The sequence below is a fragment of the Manduca sexta genome, chromosome 26 (assembly GCF_014839805.1).
Source record: "Manduca sexta isolate Smith_Timp_Sample1 chromosome 26, JHU_Msex_v1.0, whole genome shotgun sequence".
Lineage (NCBI taxonomy): Eukaryota > Metazoa > Arthropoda > Insecta > Lepidoptera > Sphingidae > Manduca > Manduca sexta.
Window position 1 is genome coordinate 14874028 of NC_051140.1, and position 16840 is coordinate 14890867.

General features: G+C 32.7%; 4 protein-coding genes across 4 annotated transcripts; 1 reads left to right on the forward strand and 3 right to left on the reverse strand.

Annotated features, from left to right (window-relative positions):
- Positions 1 to 2738: 2738 nt before the first annotated feature.
- Positions 2739 to 3627, forward strand: LOC115452458 (cuticle protein 19). Its single transcript, XM_030181001.2, has 4 exons — positions 2739 to 2794; positions 2938 to 3069; positions 3142 to 3308; positions 3541 to 3627. The coding sequence occupies exons 1-4, from the start codon at positions 2783 to 2785 to the stop codon at positions 3593 to 3595; spliced, it is 366 nt and encodes a 121-aa protein (XP_030036861.1). The 5' UTR covers positions 2739 to 2782; the 3' UTR covers positions 3596 to 3627.
- Positions 3628 to 5804: 2177 nt separating this feature from the next.
- On the reverse strand, positions 5805 to 6930 carry LOC115453843 (uncharacterized histidine-rich protein DDB_G0274557-like). Its single transcript, XM_037443163.1, has 4 exons — positions 6919 to 6930; positions 6699 to 6875; positions 6454 to 6620; positions 5805 to 5884 (listed from the first exon to the last, which is right to left on the reverse strand). The coding sequence occupies exons 1-4, from the start codon at positions 6928 to 6930 to the stop codon at positions 5830 to 5832; spliced, it is 411 nt and encodes a 136-aa protein (XP_037299060.1). The 3' UTR covers positions 5805 to 5829.
- Positions 6931 to 10343: 3413 nt separating this feature from the next.
- On the reverse strand, positions 10344 to 11403 carry LOC115453844 (histidine-rich glycoprotein). Its single transcript, XM_030182571.1, has 3 exons — positions 11344 to 11403; positions 10784 to 10915; positions 10344 to 10490 (listed from the first exon to the last, which is right to left on the reverse strand). The coding sequence occupies exons 1-3, from the start codon at positions 11353 to 11355 to the stop codon at positions 10344 to 10346; spliced, it is 291 nt and encodes a 96-aa protein (XP_030038431.1). The 5' UTR covers positions 11356 to 11403.
- A 2255-nt stretch (positions 11404 to 13658) lies between these two features.
- LOC115454862 (histidine-rich glycoprotein) lies at positions 13659 to 14558 on the reverse strand. Its single transcript, XM_037443731.1, has 3 exons — positions 14510 to 14558; positions 14158 to 14289; positions 13659 to 13824 (listed from the first exon to the last, which is right to left on the reverse strand). The coding sequence occupies exons 1-3, from the start codon at positions 14519 to 14521 to the stop codon at positions 13678 to 13680; spliced, it is 291 nt and encodes a 96-aa protein (XP_037299628.1). The 5' UTR covers positions 14522 to 14558; the 3' UTR covers positions 13659 to 13677.
- Between the last annotated feature and the right edge of the window lie 2282 nt (positions 14559 to 16840).

Consider the following 16840-nt stretch of genomic DNA (forward strand, 5'->3'; position numbering starts at 1 on the left):
ATCCGTTCAGTTTGTCTGCTGAGTAATGAAATTGAACAGTCCTGATGATGCCGTCCGCCTCCTGACCGTGATCCGTAGCTGTGACCCTGATCATGACCGTTCTGGGCTCCAGTGACCGCCAACCCGGCTTATTAAAATTCTATTTAACAACATTACTATTATTAAGTATCATTAGTAAGTGGAGACCATTAGATTTAATTTGTTCACAACCAGAGAGCGTACGCGGTGTATAATCTATATATTTAAGTGTGCAGAAAACCTTTGTGTCACTTTTTAAGCTCATTACCCATACGAAGGAGTGTGAGATTTGGGATAATTAGAGTTCATATAGAGGAGTGCAAAAAAATGAAATTTTTATATAACGCTAGCTTTTGCTAGCGGCTTCGCCCGCGTGAAGGAGTTCTCTGGATTTTTTTTTCCCGACTTACTTGATATGTATCATTATATTATGACCAAATTACACAAAATCATTACAAATTATAGCCTATGTATGTATTATTCTGATGTATAACCAATATTACTGTAAAGTTTTATCCAAATCCGTTCAGTACTTTTTTTCGTGAAAGTCGAACAAACATACATACATCCATCCTCACAAACTCGCATTTTTAATATTAGTAGGATGTGTTTTAACTTACAAATACCTATATTAAATTCGGCGGACGCGTGTCGATCACTGGACGGCCAATAGTTTAATGGAAACATTTTTCAGAGTTTCGCCCAAAAACTCGTTTTATTGTAGTTCAATATAGTAAACTGTAAATAACTTTACAGTACATTTTGTATTGAAGGTCGCTGTTTCTTAATCCAAATGTTTATCTCTTAAACGTTTATTTGTTTTATATACCCAGGCAATGAAAACATTAAGAGATATTTTTGCAATACAAAAGTCAAACCAGTTATTGCGTGTCATTACTAAAGTATGAATGCAGCAGTATTTTCCTTTTATGTTTGCAAGACCTTTATTTTAAGATTTACTGAGAGGAAATTAAAAAGTATTAATTCAAACAATTTATGTAGTAAAAATATAAACTATTATGCCTGGCGAGGTATTTTTATTTTATTACAAGTGAATGCTGTAAGCAAGCGAAATATTTTAGTATAATGTTTTGCCTGCATTTGTGTATCTGTCCTTTCAATTATAATTATATGAATTTTTTTTACTCTTTTGCTTGTGGTAGGACTCTCATATGTGAGAGTCCGTCAGTGTAGGTACTACCGCAATGTCTATTTCTGCAACCAAGTAGCAATGTGTAGTCACTGTTGTATTTAGGTTTGAGGGACATTGTAGCCAGTGTAACTACTTGACATATTGAGACTTAACATCTCATGTCATGAATACCAAATAATACTTTGTAATTCAAGGTGTTGGATGGTGTTTGTTTGGTTTATGGACGGTTGTATTGCTTACCATCAGGCGAACGTAAGGCTCGTCTCGTCATTCAAAGCAATAAAAGAAAAATATATATCTTATATTCGCTCGGATAGAGACTACCGCACATAAGATGTTAAAACCCGCCATAAAGCCCCACGTAAATGTCTAGTTCCGGATCAGCCTAAACCTGGTTCAAATAGGCCAGCATCATTGTGGCGACTACCGAGAGATAATCACCTCTCATCAGTCGATATACTATTGGATCCCACTTCACTTACCATCAGGTGCCACTGCACCACTCCACTGCATAAAAAACTGTGTAAAGTTGTATTGGTATGGGTACTACTAAAGAACCATCTTTAATTAACCGACTTATAAAACAATAATTATTATAAATGATCAGCTAGAAACGCAGCCTCTCGGTGTCTTCAATAATATCTAATCAGTTTAGTGGGCCAATAATAAAACAGAGTATTCGTGTGCTTGCATAGTTTTACAGCTAATTGCAAGAATAATTATAGAGTGTAGTGCATAAGCAACTAACTTAATGCATACCTAGTATTAGTGTGTTGTAGTGTACTTCATTGTTAGGTTGATAGTTTATCTATTATGTCAAACACGATGTATACTTTTATGTGTGAGATTTTATAAAAATAATCGTTTTATTTCTAAATTTCAGTCAGTGTGATTACTGGGTATTAAGCGACTAAGGATCTGTTTTAAAACTTCTAAGTACTTGCTACTCCTCATATGCATGATATACATGGCGATATACATATTAAATTCATATAATATAAGCCGATCAAATACAAAAATCACACTCTAATGTATACTCTAAAATAAATTGTAATAAAATGAGTATCAGTTAACATAAGGCGATAATTGTCATATAAAATTTTCCTGAAAGTTTGATAGAAGCGCTAAACATCTAAATAAACATACTAAGGTGGTGAGCATAGTGTAGCGCTTCGCATTGCTTAATTTAAAATTATAAGTAGCTTTAATTTATAGACAATCGTAACACTTACTTTATAAGCCCAGCAATTTTGTTGTATGATCAATCTTTTGTATATATAAAACTTGACTGAACTATTAACACAAATTCCATCTTGAGACTTGGTAATAAAACATCACCTGCTTTTCGTATCCTCTTGAACTCTAGGCTTAACAATCGGCCTTACAACGAGAAAGAATGTAGAGACTTCCACAAGTGCAAAGCTATTGCGAAATATATTGCGGACACAGCGTTACAAATATTGAATAATTTAACAGCTGGTAATTAGAGTGAAATCAATAACACCTTGATAATACTTTTAAACAATATAAAAGGCGTGTGTTAGGTAAATTATGTATCAGTTCACCGCTGAAACAGATTTCGTAAGGAACGATATTTTTTTTTAACATACAATGTATTTCAAGGTAAATTATACGATCAATATAGTGTTGTTATACACTAGAAACATAGTCCGGCTATCATATAGTATATATGCTTTCTTTATTAAACAGGGCTAGTTAATGGAAAGGAGCGAGATAAATATTAAGGATTTTAAACAATATTTCAGGCTGTGATCCTCGTAGCGTTGGTGGTCGCCGTGACTGCTGACCACCACGCGTTCTCCTCGCAGCACGTGCACAAACACGACGGACACCACGAGGTCGTCTCGCACGGACACGGCCATCATCATGATTATTATGTAAGATACATTAATTATAATAGTTTCATTACTTTAATGACAATCTATTAATATTCACAATATTTAATTCAGACCCATCCCAAATACCACTTCGAGTATAAGATAGAAGACCACCACACTGGCGACCACAAGAGTCAGCACGAGGAGCGTGACGGCGACGTGGTGAAGGGCTACTACGAGCTGAAGGAGCCTGACGGTCACATCAGGCACGTGCACTACCACGCCGACAAGCACTCAGGGTGAGTGATTTTGAAATATTAAGCTAAATGTAAACCTATTAGTTCTATCAAATAAGCATATTTTTGTTAACAACTATCATCATAGTAGCTAGTATTTATTCATTACAATTAAATTCTATCAAACCTAGAGTCTGCTGTTCCAAATCTCAGTCATATCCTAGGTTATCTGTGTCTTGAAGAAAAGATTGGCAATAATATTATCAAATATTTTATTTCTATTTTTTGTCTACAGTTTCCACGCAGACGTGAAACACAGCACTCATCACATCCATCACCATCACCACTAGACTGTTGTGTTGATATGTTATAAGGAATTAAGTGTTATTGTTTTTCTTACAATTGTCATTAGTGTTTTACTTTTAAAAATAAATAACATTTTGTCTATACAATACTATATTTTTATTTTGCTTAAAAATGAGATGCAACTTTATTAGTTTTTGAAATGTTATAGAATTTGTAATACATAAATAATTTTATAACTCAACATTAATTACATCTTTACGGGTGTTCTAATCGGACGTATTAAATTCAATTCTTCGATTATTTAAAAATATGCAATGTTATTATTCTGTTTTCGAACAAAATTAAATTATTTTTTAATTAATACTAGCAAGAGCTATTCTGAATCTATTATAACATTGTGTAGATACATAATCTCATTTCGTCTAATAATATTATTAAGCTCAAATAGTGTCATAATACAAATCACATTGTTGTATTCTCAGTAACAATTAAAAACGCTGCACCACTATAAGATCATATTCTTTATTCAGAAATATCAATCAATCAATGTCTTTTGATGTTTTTTTTATATATATAGCGTACACTAGGTACGCTCTATATATAATGAAGTAAGAGTAAGTACACATTTTTTTATTGTAATAGGCCACATGTGTGTGGATTGCATGAACTGCAAATTTAACCTGAGATTTTACATTACATTTATGCCAGTGAAGGAATGCGGTAATTAAAAATGTATTGAAATTAACTTTACTAATTATAAAACAATATTACATAAACTATCTATAGTCAGCAACAAAAGTATCTGAACTAAAACATAATTTCAAATCGCCTTTAGACATTTATGTCTTTATCAATAATCATTTTTTCTTCACTAAAATAAACTTCACAGGTTTATTTTACTTTACATGAAGAAAAAAAGAATTATTAAATACAAGGTAACTATTAGAAGCGGTTTAGAGATTTGTTTTTGTTCAGCTATGTTTGTGACTGACCGTTTTATAGACCAAAAAACGATGAAATAGTTTTTATGACAGAGAAATGAAGTTAATACCTGCAATATCATCTACCTATTGTTATTCATAGATATCATTACTGATGGAATTATAGCAGAAGACCAAGACGAATGTATTGAAAAAAGATTACGTACAACAGGAGACGTTAAAGAGCTATGAATATAATATATTTGACGCAGTGAAATGATTGTAATAATAATGTAGCCTCTGAGGTGTACCGTTCCTCAGAAACAAGTGGACAGTGATTACGCCGAAATTAATTTAAAAACTGGATTGTTATGCCAAAATGTACCTACGTACACTATCCAAAATTAAGTTATTAATATTTAACACACAATTAAATAAAATGTATTTTAATGTTTAGCAAAACACGCCGAGATCTATTTATATCTGAAAAAAAAAAAAAATATTATGTGACCCAATCAAATAACAATCCATAAATATTCTATTTGTAAGTAATTGATACATTTTTGCATAACTCGATCTAATTGTAATAATTACATTGAAAAGGATTATACGTATGTTACGGAAAAGAAATGACGTGGATCTTTACACTATTACAACCTAATCTACCTAACCTAACCTAGTCTCGGTGGCGTAGTTGTATTACGGTACGACTGCAGTACCGAGGTCTCGGGTTTGATCCCAGGTTGGGCAAAGTGACATTGGGTTTTTGTACTCATAGCCGTAAGTCTGAAATCGGCGCCCGATATGGCGAGAGGCTTCAGGGCCTATCACATCATGGAACGGAATTCACACTGTGAAAAGAGGGTGCGATAGTTGTGCTCTTGCCTACCCTTTCGGGAATAAAAGGCGTGAGTGACTGAATACATTACGTAATTTTATTTATATTACGTAATAACGTAATCATGAAATTAAATTATAATAAGCAATATCATTTTTACCAAGCGTGAACACAAGACACTATGTTGATAAACTAAATAAAACCAGAAAAGAGTTTAAAATTTAACACGGTATTTGATAGAAAACAAGATTTAAATTTATTGTAAGCAAAAACATATTGTTTCGAATTTCTTTGGATAAGATAATTTAATGAAATAATAATTAAAATAGGGCTGATATTATTATTATTATATTATAATAATTAAAATTGCTGAAGATTCATAAAAGTCGATAGTAATTATAATCAGTAAAAAGGCCAGAATAAGAATAAAACAGTTTTATTGTCCGTTAAACAAAACAAAACGTACATAAAACAATAAGAAACAGGCGTATAAGTAGTAATAACAATATTTATTATCAGATTAATGATGATGGTGATAGATGTGGTGTGTACTGTGCTTCACGTCCGCATGGAAACTGAAAATTTAAATATTCTAAATTTAATTCGTCTCTTAGATATATCTGAATAAATTATGACTTAAGGTGGTAGCTCAAGGTCCATTTTCATACATTTTATTTCGGCTTTAATCTGGGTAACTAAACAAGTATTGGCAAGTAAAGAATTTAAATTCACGTCTAGTTAGTGATTAGTTCTCGCAGTTGAAAGAAAAACGTAAAAATAATTAATAATCATGAATATTTCGGCCTTTAAAATTTAATATGACGAAATTTTAAAGGCAGAAATATCCATGATTATTAATTATTTTTACATTTTTCTTTCAACTGCGTGAACTAATCACCAACTAGACGTGAATTTAAATTCTTTACTACCAATACTAGTTACCCAGATTAAAGCCGAAACAAAATGTATGAAAATGGACCTTGAGCTACCACCTTAAGTATTTTAAAACATTCTCATAAGAAGAAATTAATTAATGAGTTTTGTTAATAGACGCTATACCGTCGATTGCCAAAGCACATGTACTCTATGGATTGAGAACCAATTATTCTATAATTATATTAAATGCCAATAAAATTATGCTTACCCTGAGTGCTTATCGGCGTGGTAGTGCACGTGTCTGATGTGACCGTCAGGTTCCTTCAGCTCGTAGTAGCCCTTCACCACGTCGCCGTCGCGCTCCTCGTGCTGGCTCTTGTGGTCGCCAGTGTGATGGTCCTCTACTTTGTACTCGAAGTCATATTTAGGATGAGTCTGTTAAATATATATTGCTAACATTAGATGTAAGGAAAGAAGATGAAATATAAGATGTTAGTTAGTATATATTCTTACGTAATAGTCATGATGGTGATGGTGACCGTGTCCGTGAGACACTTCCTCATGGTGTCCGTCGTGTTTGTGCACGTGTTGCGAGGAGAACGCGTGGTGGTCAGCGGTGACGGCGACCACTAGCGCTACCAGGATCACAACCTGGAATATTATCCGAACCGCTGTATAGATAATGATAGACTGTAATAAAATAGAATGTTCGTAAATATCTTTTTTTTTTTACCTTAGAAATCATTTTTGTTCAATGTATTTCACTTTGTCTTTAGTAGTGGACTGATACATAATTCACCTAACACACAGCTTTTATATTGTTTAAAAGTATTACCAAGGTGGTAGATTTCACTCTAATTACTGCAGGCTGTTAAATTATACAACTTTTGTAACGACCTGCAATATGTTTCGCAAAAGCTCGTAGCAGTACAGCGCAAATCCCTACATTCTTTCACATTATGCAGTAATTAGTGGTGTGGTCTTCGGTTTAATGTATACCTAGCTTTAAAGAGTGTGTTTTTGTTTTACAAAGATTCTATATATAACAGTTGCAACCAGTCCATATTTTTTTTTTATTTTTTTTTTTTATTACACACAAAACAGGTTATAATAGGGTACGCATTGCATACAAAATAGCTTAAAGTTTTTTTAACATAATTTAATATAATTCGATTCCTACCGGTTTCCCTTTCGTAGTTTATGTAAAAACAAATTATCATTAGAACGATTTGCAAACAGCATTTATGCGTTAGTACCTACATGTTGTGACAGGTAACCTTTCAGAATACTTCACCCTGCACTACTGATATATAATAATGATTAATAGATTCTCATATGCGACACTCCAACTAGGTCGGTATTGTCGTTTCATATATTTCTACCGTCATAGCAGTGTACAAAGGTTGCACTGTTGTATTCAATTTAAAGGACTATGGAATCAATGTACTAAATAGGTATTACATGAATCTTGGCAAAAATATATTAGATCGTTATAAACCATTTGATATCTCGAAGTAATTTGTAATGATATTATACTTTTCTTTTTTTATGAGCAGTCATAACATTTTTTATCAAGTATGCGAATTGTTCCTCTACATGATCATTAAATAATCTCATATTTTTGACGTCCTATAAGGTTGGTTCTGTAGAGTAGACCACGTCTTTGACTGAAGTGTTTATTTTGCCAAACGTAAAAACAGAATTGCAATAGCACTCTTTAGTAATTTAGTTTGTTTGAAACATGTTCCTATTTTACATTCGTGTCTACGCATTACTACTACGTTCGTGTAAAACTATTTTGGTTCTGAGTTGCCAGCGTCATGAATGCTCGTCAGCGAATACAGGTAGTCGCTAGCTGCGCCTCTTAGACGTTTATAGACGTCGGCCATCTTTGAAAAGATCATAAAATCTTGCAAGTGTTTTAATTGATTTATGATATCAGCCCTGTATTATATACTGTCCCACTGTTGGGCACGGGCCTCCTCTGCTACTGAGCGGGAATAGACCTTAGTCCACCACGCTGGCCTAGTGCGGGTTGGTAGACTTCACACACCCTCGAAAATTCCTAATAGACAATTTCTCAGATGTGCAGGTTTCCTCACGATGTTTTCATTCACCGTTAAAGCAGGCGATAATTCACAAAGAATACACACATAATTTTTTAGAAAAGTCAGAGGTATGTGCCCTTGGTATTTGAACCTGCGGACATTCGTCTCGGCAGTTCGTTCCACACCCAACTAGGCTATCGCCGCTTTTTTTTCATGATTTATACGAATGATACGAATGTAGTAAATAAATGTCAACAAGATTAATAATATCAGCCCTGTATTATGTATTTGTCCTCTGCTAAGTACGGACCTCCTCTACTATTGAGAGGCATTAGGCCTTAGCCCACCACGCTGGCCTAGTGCGGATTTGTAGACTTCACATACCTTCGAAATTCCTATAGAGAACTTCTCAGATGTGCAGGTTTCCTCACAATGTTTTCCTTCACCGTTAAGGCGAACGATAAATTTACAAAGAATACACACATGATTTTAGAAAAGTCAGAGGTGTGTGCCCTTGGGATTTGAACCTGCGGACATTCGTCTTGGCAGTCCGTTCCACACCCAACTAGGCTATCGCCGCTCAACGTCAACAAGATTAGTTGTAACTTATCACACTGTTTATAGGAAATTAAATTTCAATTTTCTAAAACGACATCCATGAAAGTATTTTGTATGGTAGACGTGGCAAAGGGGTATATGGCATATTAAGTGATCACTGCTACCCAAAAACATTCAGTATACCATCGTCAATGCATTTTTCTCTTCACTACACAAATAATAATAACTTGCACGTATATTATTCATTACGCACACATATAGAGCAGTTCACTATTAAAAGTTTAATACTTTATTTATAAGTAGGAATGCGCTGACCAAGGCCAAGGTCAAAGAAACGTGCAACTCGATCAATTCAAACAGCATGTTTAAACATCATTAGCTTTACAATCACTAAAGTCTATCGCCATAAAACAGTATGAATGTGAAAGTTAAGTACTACAAAATATCTGAGTTCTTTTGGAACCTGTGCCTATATTGTGTGGAGTATATAATAATATATCTTCTTTAACTACACAGTGTTCCAAAAGATCCTGTCCAATTCTGTTGTTAAAAATAAGAAATAGTAAATTTTTAATTATTGATTTAGATGCATAGTTTTTGAAATTAAGACTTTAAAATTATCATAATAATTTTTGGATCTTTATACAAAATCCATGTACAATGTACATAGCAGATTCTAATTTAAGTATTTGAATTTCTTTGTTTAATACCGATATAAAGGTATACAATGTATATGTAAATTCTGTTTTTTAAATTTCCGGGGTTCCGCGTTTACACACTATTCGATAATTTAAAAGGTTAAATTGATCATGAAAATACAAAATCTTTCTATAATTATGTATTGTTTAGAAGTGATAATACGTTAATTCCGTGTTGGATACCAATAATTATTATCAAGTTTCTAGATTTTCTAAGAACGTCCACTTCTGTGATAGAGATCTGATTTCAGTAATATTATATTTGTTTTCTATGTAGGTATGTACCCAAACAATAAACTAGACCGTTAGACTGGACATCAGGAGCAAATTTGTGCTCCAAAACTTATTACCAATTAATTGGTAATAAGTCGTTATAATTGAAATGTTCGTGAGACAAGATGTCACAGCGTCCTTACATATAAAACAACAACAAACATTAACACAAAAAAGAAACACATTTACAGAAAATATGCTAATATGCACATTATAATTGTACAAATCATGATCTGGAAAGAATATGAAGTTTTTTATTGTAGACCAACGCACGAGCGCAAAATATTTGTATGACAATTTTCCAATGTCCGCTCTATACATATAAATTTAGAGCTCTTTGGTATGTACATATGCAGACCTATTACATTTGTACTCGAGTTATATGAATTCAACAGATTTTAAAGTAAAAGGTTTAAAAGTTCGAAAAGAGAAATTTTAATCTATTAAGTACCGATTGCAGAGTTCTCACAAATACAATAAGATCCCACAGACTAAATAAATATCACGTATTAATGGTTCATATCTTATTTATTTTATATACAGTATTGCAACAAATTTAAACATTAACAACAGAGAACAGTCTAGTGATGGTGGTGCGGGACGATGTGCTCAATCTTGGTCTTGTAGTCGCTGTCGGTGACGTCATGGTCGCGCTTCTCGTGCTGCACCTTGTGGTCGCCGGTGTGGTGGTCGTCCACCTTGTACTCGAACTCGTATTTGGGAACAGTCTATAATAGAATCGAGCATAGTTAGAATAAAACATCATTTATAAATTAATTTTTAAAATTCTCGAAATCACCAGATTGGGTATAAGACAGAAGCCTCAGTAAAATTTATCCTCTCTAATGCAATCAAGGAATTTATTATCAATCTTAATTAGTTTAAGCGCTGTGGTATCACACCTTTATCCCATTTTGGGAGTTATTTGAGGTTTCATGTAACTGAGGGGGATTTAGTTACACGTAATAAGTAGCTTCTACTTAGTCGGCCACTTGATAAAAAAGAATTAGCTTCTACTTACATAGTAGTCATGATGATGATGGTCGTGCCCGTGAGACACTACTTCATGGTGACCGTCATGCTTGTGGATGTATTGAGAGGAGAATCCGTGGTCAGCAGCGACAACGGCAAGGATGGCCAACAGGAATACGACCTGCAATATTGTGATTGTATTATACGAAATATTTTTTCTGGATCTGGATATAGGATCTTAGTAGACGAATTATATTAATTTTTTTACCCCCCTTATTCATATGTTTTTTATATAAGGACGGAGCATTGCTGTGATAAGAAATCTCGTTTTCAGTGTTGACGATAAGGCAGCCTTCGCAGTGCGTGGACATAGGGCCATTGTGATTGGCTAATATTAAGATACAACTTGAATCTGATTGGCTGTCAGCTAAACAAAGCTGAACAAATAGCAAGCCGTCAGATAAACAAGGCTGAGAAACAGACTTGTTATCACAGCAATGCTCCGTCCTTATATAAATAACGTCTATGAATAAGGGGGTTAGTCTTTATTGGAAATTGGACATTTATGTTAATATATAGGATCTAGAATCCCCTAATTTTAAATTATACCTTGAGAGACATGTTGAGCTGATTAATTTGTTCTGTTGTTTACCACAATGAAGTCAACTAGTGTACTGACGTTTAAAACCTAAATCACGTCTTTTATATTGTTAAAAAAATAATCGATTACCAAACAGTTGATTTCACTCTAATGATTAAGGCAATTAAAATTTGACAATCGGCGCCAGGCGAACACTTTCATAAAAGCTCATGTATTTATTGCTCGAGACCGTGAATTTTATCATGCCGACGTTTATGGTAATTAACATTGTTTTACGGTCGGTAACTCCTGATATTTTTGAAATAGTAGTTGAAATAAACACCGTAATGCCGTTTAAAGGAGAATTTACGACCATATTTTATGTTTGTAAATGTAAATTATGTGAGAAAAGGTAACATGCTGTTATAATTTTATTACTCGTAGCCAATGGGTAAGCATGGTCATAATGTTGAAATCGTACGTGCAGACGTTCAATAATTTAATAATTTACAGCCCAATGCATCCTTCAAAAATTTCAACAACTTACAATCCTTTTTCTGTTTTAGTCAGAGTACAAAAAATAAATTATAGATCAAAGGTTTCGTGCTAGATGTTGTGTTAGCAATTCATGTTGAAATCAACGCCTTTCTGGCAACCGGACGTATACCAAGTGGATAATCTATGTAGATAATGTTAGATACTGCAGCTGTTTTCATAACTGCTTAATCAAGCTTATTTGTTGCCCAAGTTGCAATTAACAACACGCTTCAGTTTACTTCAGAGGTAAATATGTATCAGTAAAAGATACCTACGTTATAAAATTGCATGTTATCAAATACTTAGCTTGCTTGAGAGAATATTAAAGACGAGTCACTAATAATAGCTTATGATGAAGACTTTTCTGAATTAATATCAAGATTACTCTTTTTATTTATTACTATTATAATTTAGCTTTTAATGCGAAAAAATTTAATTGTCAGTTTTACGCATTGGTTCTACGCAATAATGTAGTATTCAGGTTTAAGTTATTATACTGTAATATTGTAAATTTATCTCAAAACATAGTCTTTTAAGCTTACTTTACTTATATTTCGCATATAGATTTATTGCTATTCAGTAATTTTTTTGATAAGATAAATATCCTCCTTTAAGTGCTCCGATCAGATTCGGTTACAATTCTCAAATTCGTAGCGTATTTAAAGCGGCCTTTACGTGTTCGATCCATGTCCCCACGCAAGTCTTCCTAAAGGACCGGTCTGTATGCCGTGATTTTCCGCAAGAAAGATACAACATATTAATAATAAGTAATCCATTTATTTCAGAACATAATATTCCATAGTGTAATATTAACATTTAGTGATGATATAAAATGATATTTTTCAAATTATATATGATGTAAAATTATATAGATAAGTTGCGTGTTTGGGTCAACTAGAAATTACACCGCAAGTAACCTAAGAAAAATCAATCCATGTATACATTTTATATTTTTAGTCTAGAGACCTACTTACACATACAACAATTCATGCTTGTATGTAACAAATAAAATTTACGAAAAATAAAATAATAACCAATGACATTAAATTTAAAAAAATATATGTTAAAAGGCTCTCAATGTGTGGGTACCCATGTGCCGCTTGTCTCGTAAACTGAAGTCTATACGGGAGCTCCTATGGGTATTCGCCTAATACAAACTGTAATAATTTGTTGAATGTAAATACAATCCAAAACAAGTGATTTATAAATTTATTTTTTCTTGAAGATTTGCTTAGTTGATAATATTTACATATTTTTAATATTCATATAATATTAGATATTATTAATTTATAGTCAAAAGATTGCTTATATAGAGTTTTGTAAATCTTACTTTACTTAAATTTGTTGCGTGAATGTTTATTAACATCGGCTTTTGGTATTCAGTAACATTTTATGGCGTTATATCTTATTCAATATGACTGAAAGGTAGCTAATATTTGAAATAAACATTATAGAAAACATCTAGAATTGAATAAGACATCCATATCATTGAATAATTTATAGAATTACGGTTGATAATAATAAACTTATTATTTATTTATTGTAGATTACGCTTAATCCCAAAATTGACGATATCAATATACAAAAGTAAGATAAAATCTTTATTTTAATAATTTTAAATTTGTATAAATAGTTATGATTTAATGTTTTCGTGGTATGTTTATTTCATTAAAACATACATAGGGTGTTAAAACGGTCTCCCTTCTTTGCTTCGTCGTATTTAGTTAATAATGAAAAATCCAACAAAGTAGGTCATTTCAATGTAGTTTATAACAAATCAAATTCAATAATTTATTTATAACAATTTATTGAAAAATAGAAACAGTCTAGTGATGGTGGTGCGGGACGATGTGCTCAATCTTGGTCTTGTAGTCGCTGTCGGTGACGTCATGGTCGCGCTTCTCGTGCTGCACCTTGTGGTCGCCGGTGTGGTGGTCGTCTACTTTGTACTCGAACTCGTATTTGGGAATAGTCTGAAATATAATAAGGTGCATTGGTTGTGATTGTTTTGATTTGTATTAACAAATCTCAAACATATTTCCTATTTAAAAATAAATAATTAATTTAATTCATTTTTAGCTTAATTATAAATTCGTAAACTTATTCTTTGAACCTTTTAAAATCTCTATATATCTTTGCTATAAGACATAAACGTCAATAATTTTTAAAATATGGCAGGTATCCATCCTGGGACTAAAGCATCCTTGCTCAATTCAAAGCTATGAAGAGAACTGCTAAAAGCTGAAGAAATCTATTTATATGCTAGCCAACTATGTTAATATTTTACTTGTCAGATCGCTACTCACATAATAGTCATGGTGGTGATGATCATGGCCGTGCGACACGACCTCGTGGTGACCATCGTGTCTATGGATGTATTGGGACGAGAAGCCATGGTCAGCAGCGGCCATAGCGATCAGCGCCAAAACGATTACGACCTGAAACAATTAATGAATTAACTGTAAGTCATTGAAGATGTCCCCAATATGCCACTTAACCTGGATTTTGAATCAAAAGTTATGTTTCAAATTGAATGTAAGCTGGCCAAATTTAAAATTGAAATCCATATTTAATGTTCTATTACATTCGGTGCTTGAAAAATTAGCCTTTAGTAATTTAGATTTTAATATCGAAAGAATTTTATATTATTTAACAAACCTTAGAAGACATGTTGAGTTGTATAAGTTGAATTGTTAACACAATGTAATCCAATAGTAGACTGACATTCAAAACCTAACACACGTCTTTTATATTGTTCAAAAACATAAACGATTACCAAACCATTGATTTCACTCTAATTATTTAAAGGCTATTAAAATTTGACAATCGGCGTCGGCAAAACAATTTCTTAAAAGCCTGCGTATATTACGTGTTTTCTTGAAAAATATCGCAATATGATAATTAAAATTGTTTACCGTTTGCCTCATTGTTGGTTTATTTAAGAATAATAGGTATAATAAAATATAAAACCTTAAGACAATTCACTCTTGAAGGTAAACGGTCAGAAAATACAACATGTTATTTCTTTTGATTGAAGCTGAATAATATGCTTATGAAAAGCTTGTTTTAATACGTTTACTATATTTAATGATGAGCCCACGTTGCTATATAAATATTACCCACGTAGTATTTAGTGGATATTTAATAGTGTTTTGTTTATTCATTCCTGTAATATTTATGAGCCCGTCTCACTCTATAGCAAACAACTCTGTATCGTTTGCAAAGAAAGATTCTGGTACAACCATTCCAGGTGGTTTAATGCAGATTCGTGGACTGGCATAATCTTCTACCAGTAATATATTTTAAAGGCAGGTGAAATTAACTGCAAATTCTGTATATATTGTCCACTACTCTTAAATCAACATAATTTTAAATTAGTTGGATCATAGTTTATTATGGTAGCGTGCTTGTGTTACATCCGCGGTACGATTACCGCCTTGGAGGCTCAGGTTGGAATTTCGTATAAACCAAAGTGATATTAGGCGTTTTGCTCAATATCAGGCTGGAGTCCAAAAAATAAGACCGATATAACGATAGGCTCTCCCTATCACGTCGTGATGTGTAATATAACTTATCATCAAAACCTACCAATGCGGTAACCGAATAATTAAGACGGTATGCATCCATATTATGTATATAATAATACTTAAGCAATGTTTACAGCTTATGTTCATTCATGCACGAAATACGCCTGTCGTAAGGTACGAAAAACATGTGCCTGATTAAAGTTTTTAAGTGGATTAAAATATCAATAATCTATGTAGAAACGCGTCGCAATCAATAACGTTAGCACTACGAAATGTCATTTTTGTAATGTCAACATGCATAGCACGATCATTGCATTTTTTACGATCTTTCATATCATAACACGCAACATTCGTATACGCGTGTGCAATTGCATGCGTATATTTGTTCATTTTTAAATTTTATTATCAGTCTGTGCCTACGTGTTATGTAATGCATTTTTGGACCACCTCCAAGCTTTTCATCGTGTGGATGAACCTTCTTGTATGTTTTTAGAAGTAAAAATAAATCATTATTCAATGGAAGCTGCTGTTGCCGTTTTAAGAATAAGATTGTCTATGAAATAATAACTTTGGAAAATAGCCCTAGTGGTTAAAACTATTGAAATGTACATAACATGAGTTACAAAGAGTAATACTTTTTAAATAGTAACATTTGTATAAGCGTATGTCTATATCCTCGAATAGTTAGACAGATTTTCAATCTGTGCTGAGCGCATAAGGCTTATTTTTGTCTTATGATTTATGTGGTAGGTAATGAACTTGGCTCACAATTTTGAGAAAGAATTGTGATTTGTAATACGTACCCACACATTGGTATTATATTATCTTGATAATAATTATATATACTTAAATGATCCATATCAATCCATCAACATAAAATGAATTTTGCATGTCCTATAAAGCCTAAAAGATATTACTTAACCCTTTTTTTAATAAGGTTTAAATAAAGATTTCATTATAATGCTTCAGATTTCTAATAATGTAACCAATTACCTTAAAAAGTACGTATTATAAAAAAAGAATGTATAAGCAACATTTTGCTCGTATTATTGTCTTCAATTTTTGTTTTGATATAACATGACCATAGTATCTGAATGTTTGCGGTGACCCACTTTATAAGGTATATTATTAGGTATAATTCCGAAAAATGAAACTTCTGAAAAACATCGACATTTTCATCGCCCTAAGCAGTCGTTTAGGGCGAACTCATAACTTATATAATAGAAGTAATTTGTGCACACAGTGCCTAGCTGTATGAAAAAGGTTACTCCCTGATTCTGTAATTCTCTTAAAAAATATTAATTGTTGGATGCAATATCTATTTTTTATACAGCTTTATTTTGAAACTGCGTTAGTAAATGAAATATACCTTTATAGTCGTTTTTACTTCTGGTGATATTGTGGCAAAAATCATCCATCAATAAAGAATATTTTTACCAAAACTCCAGTCTTTTTTTCGTTT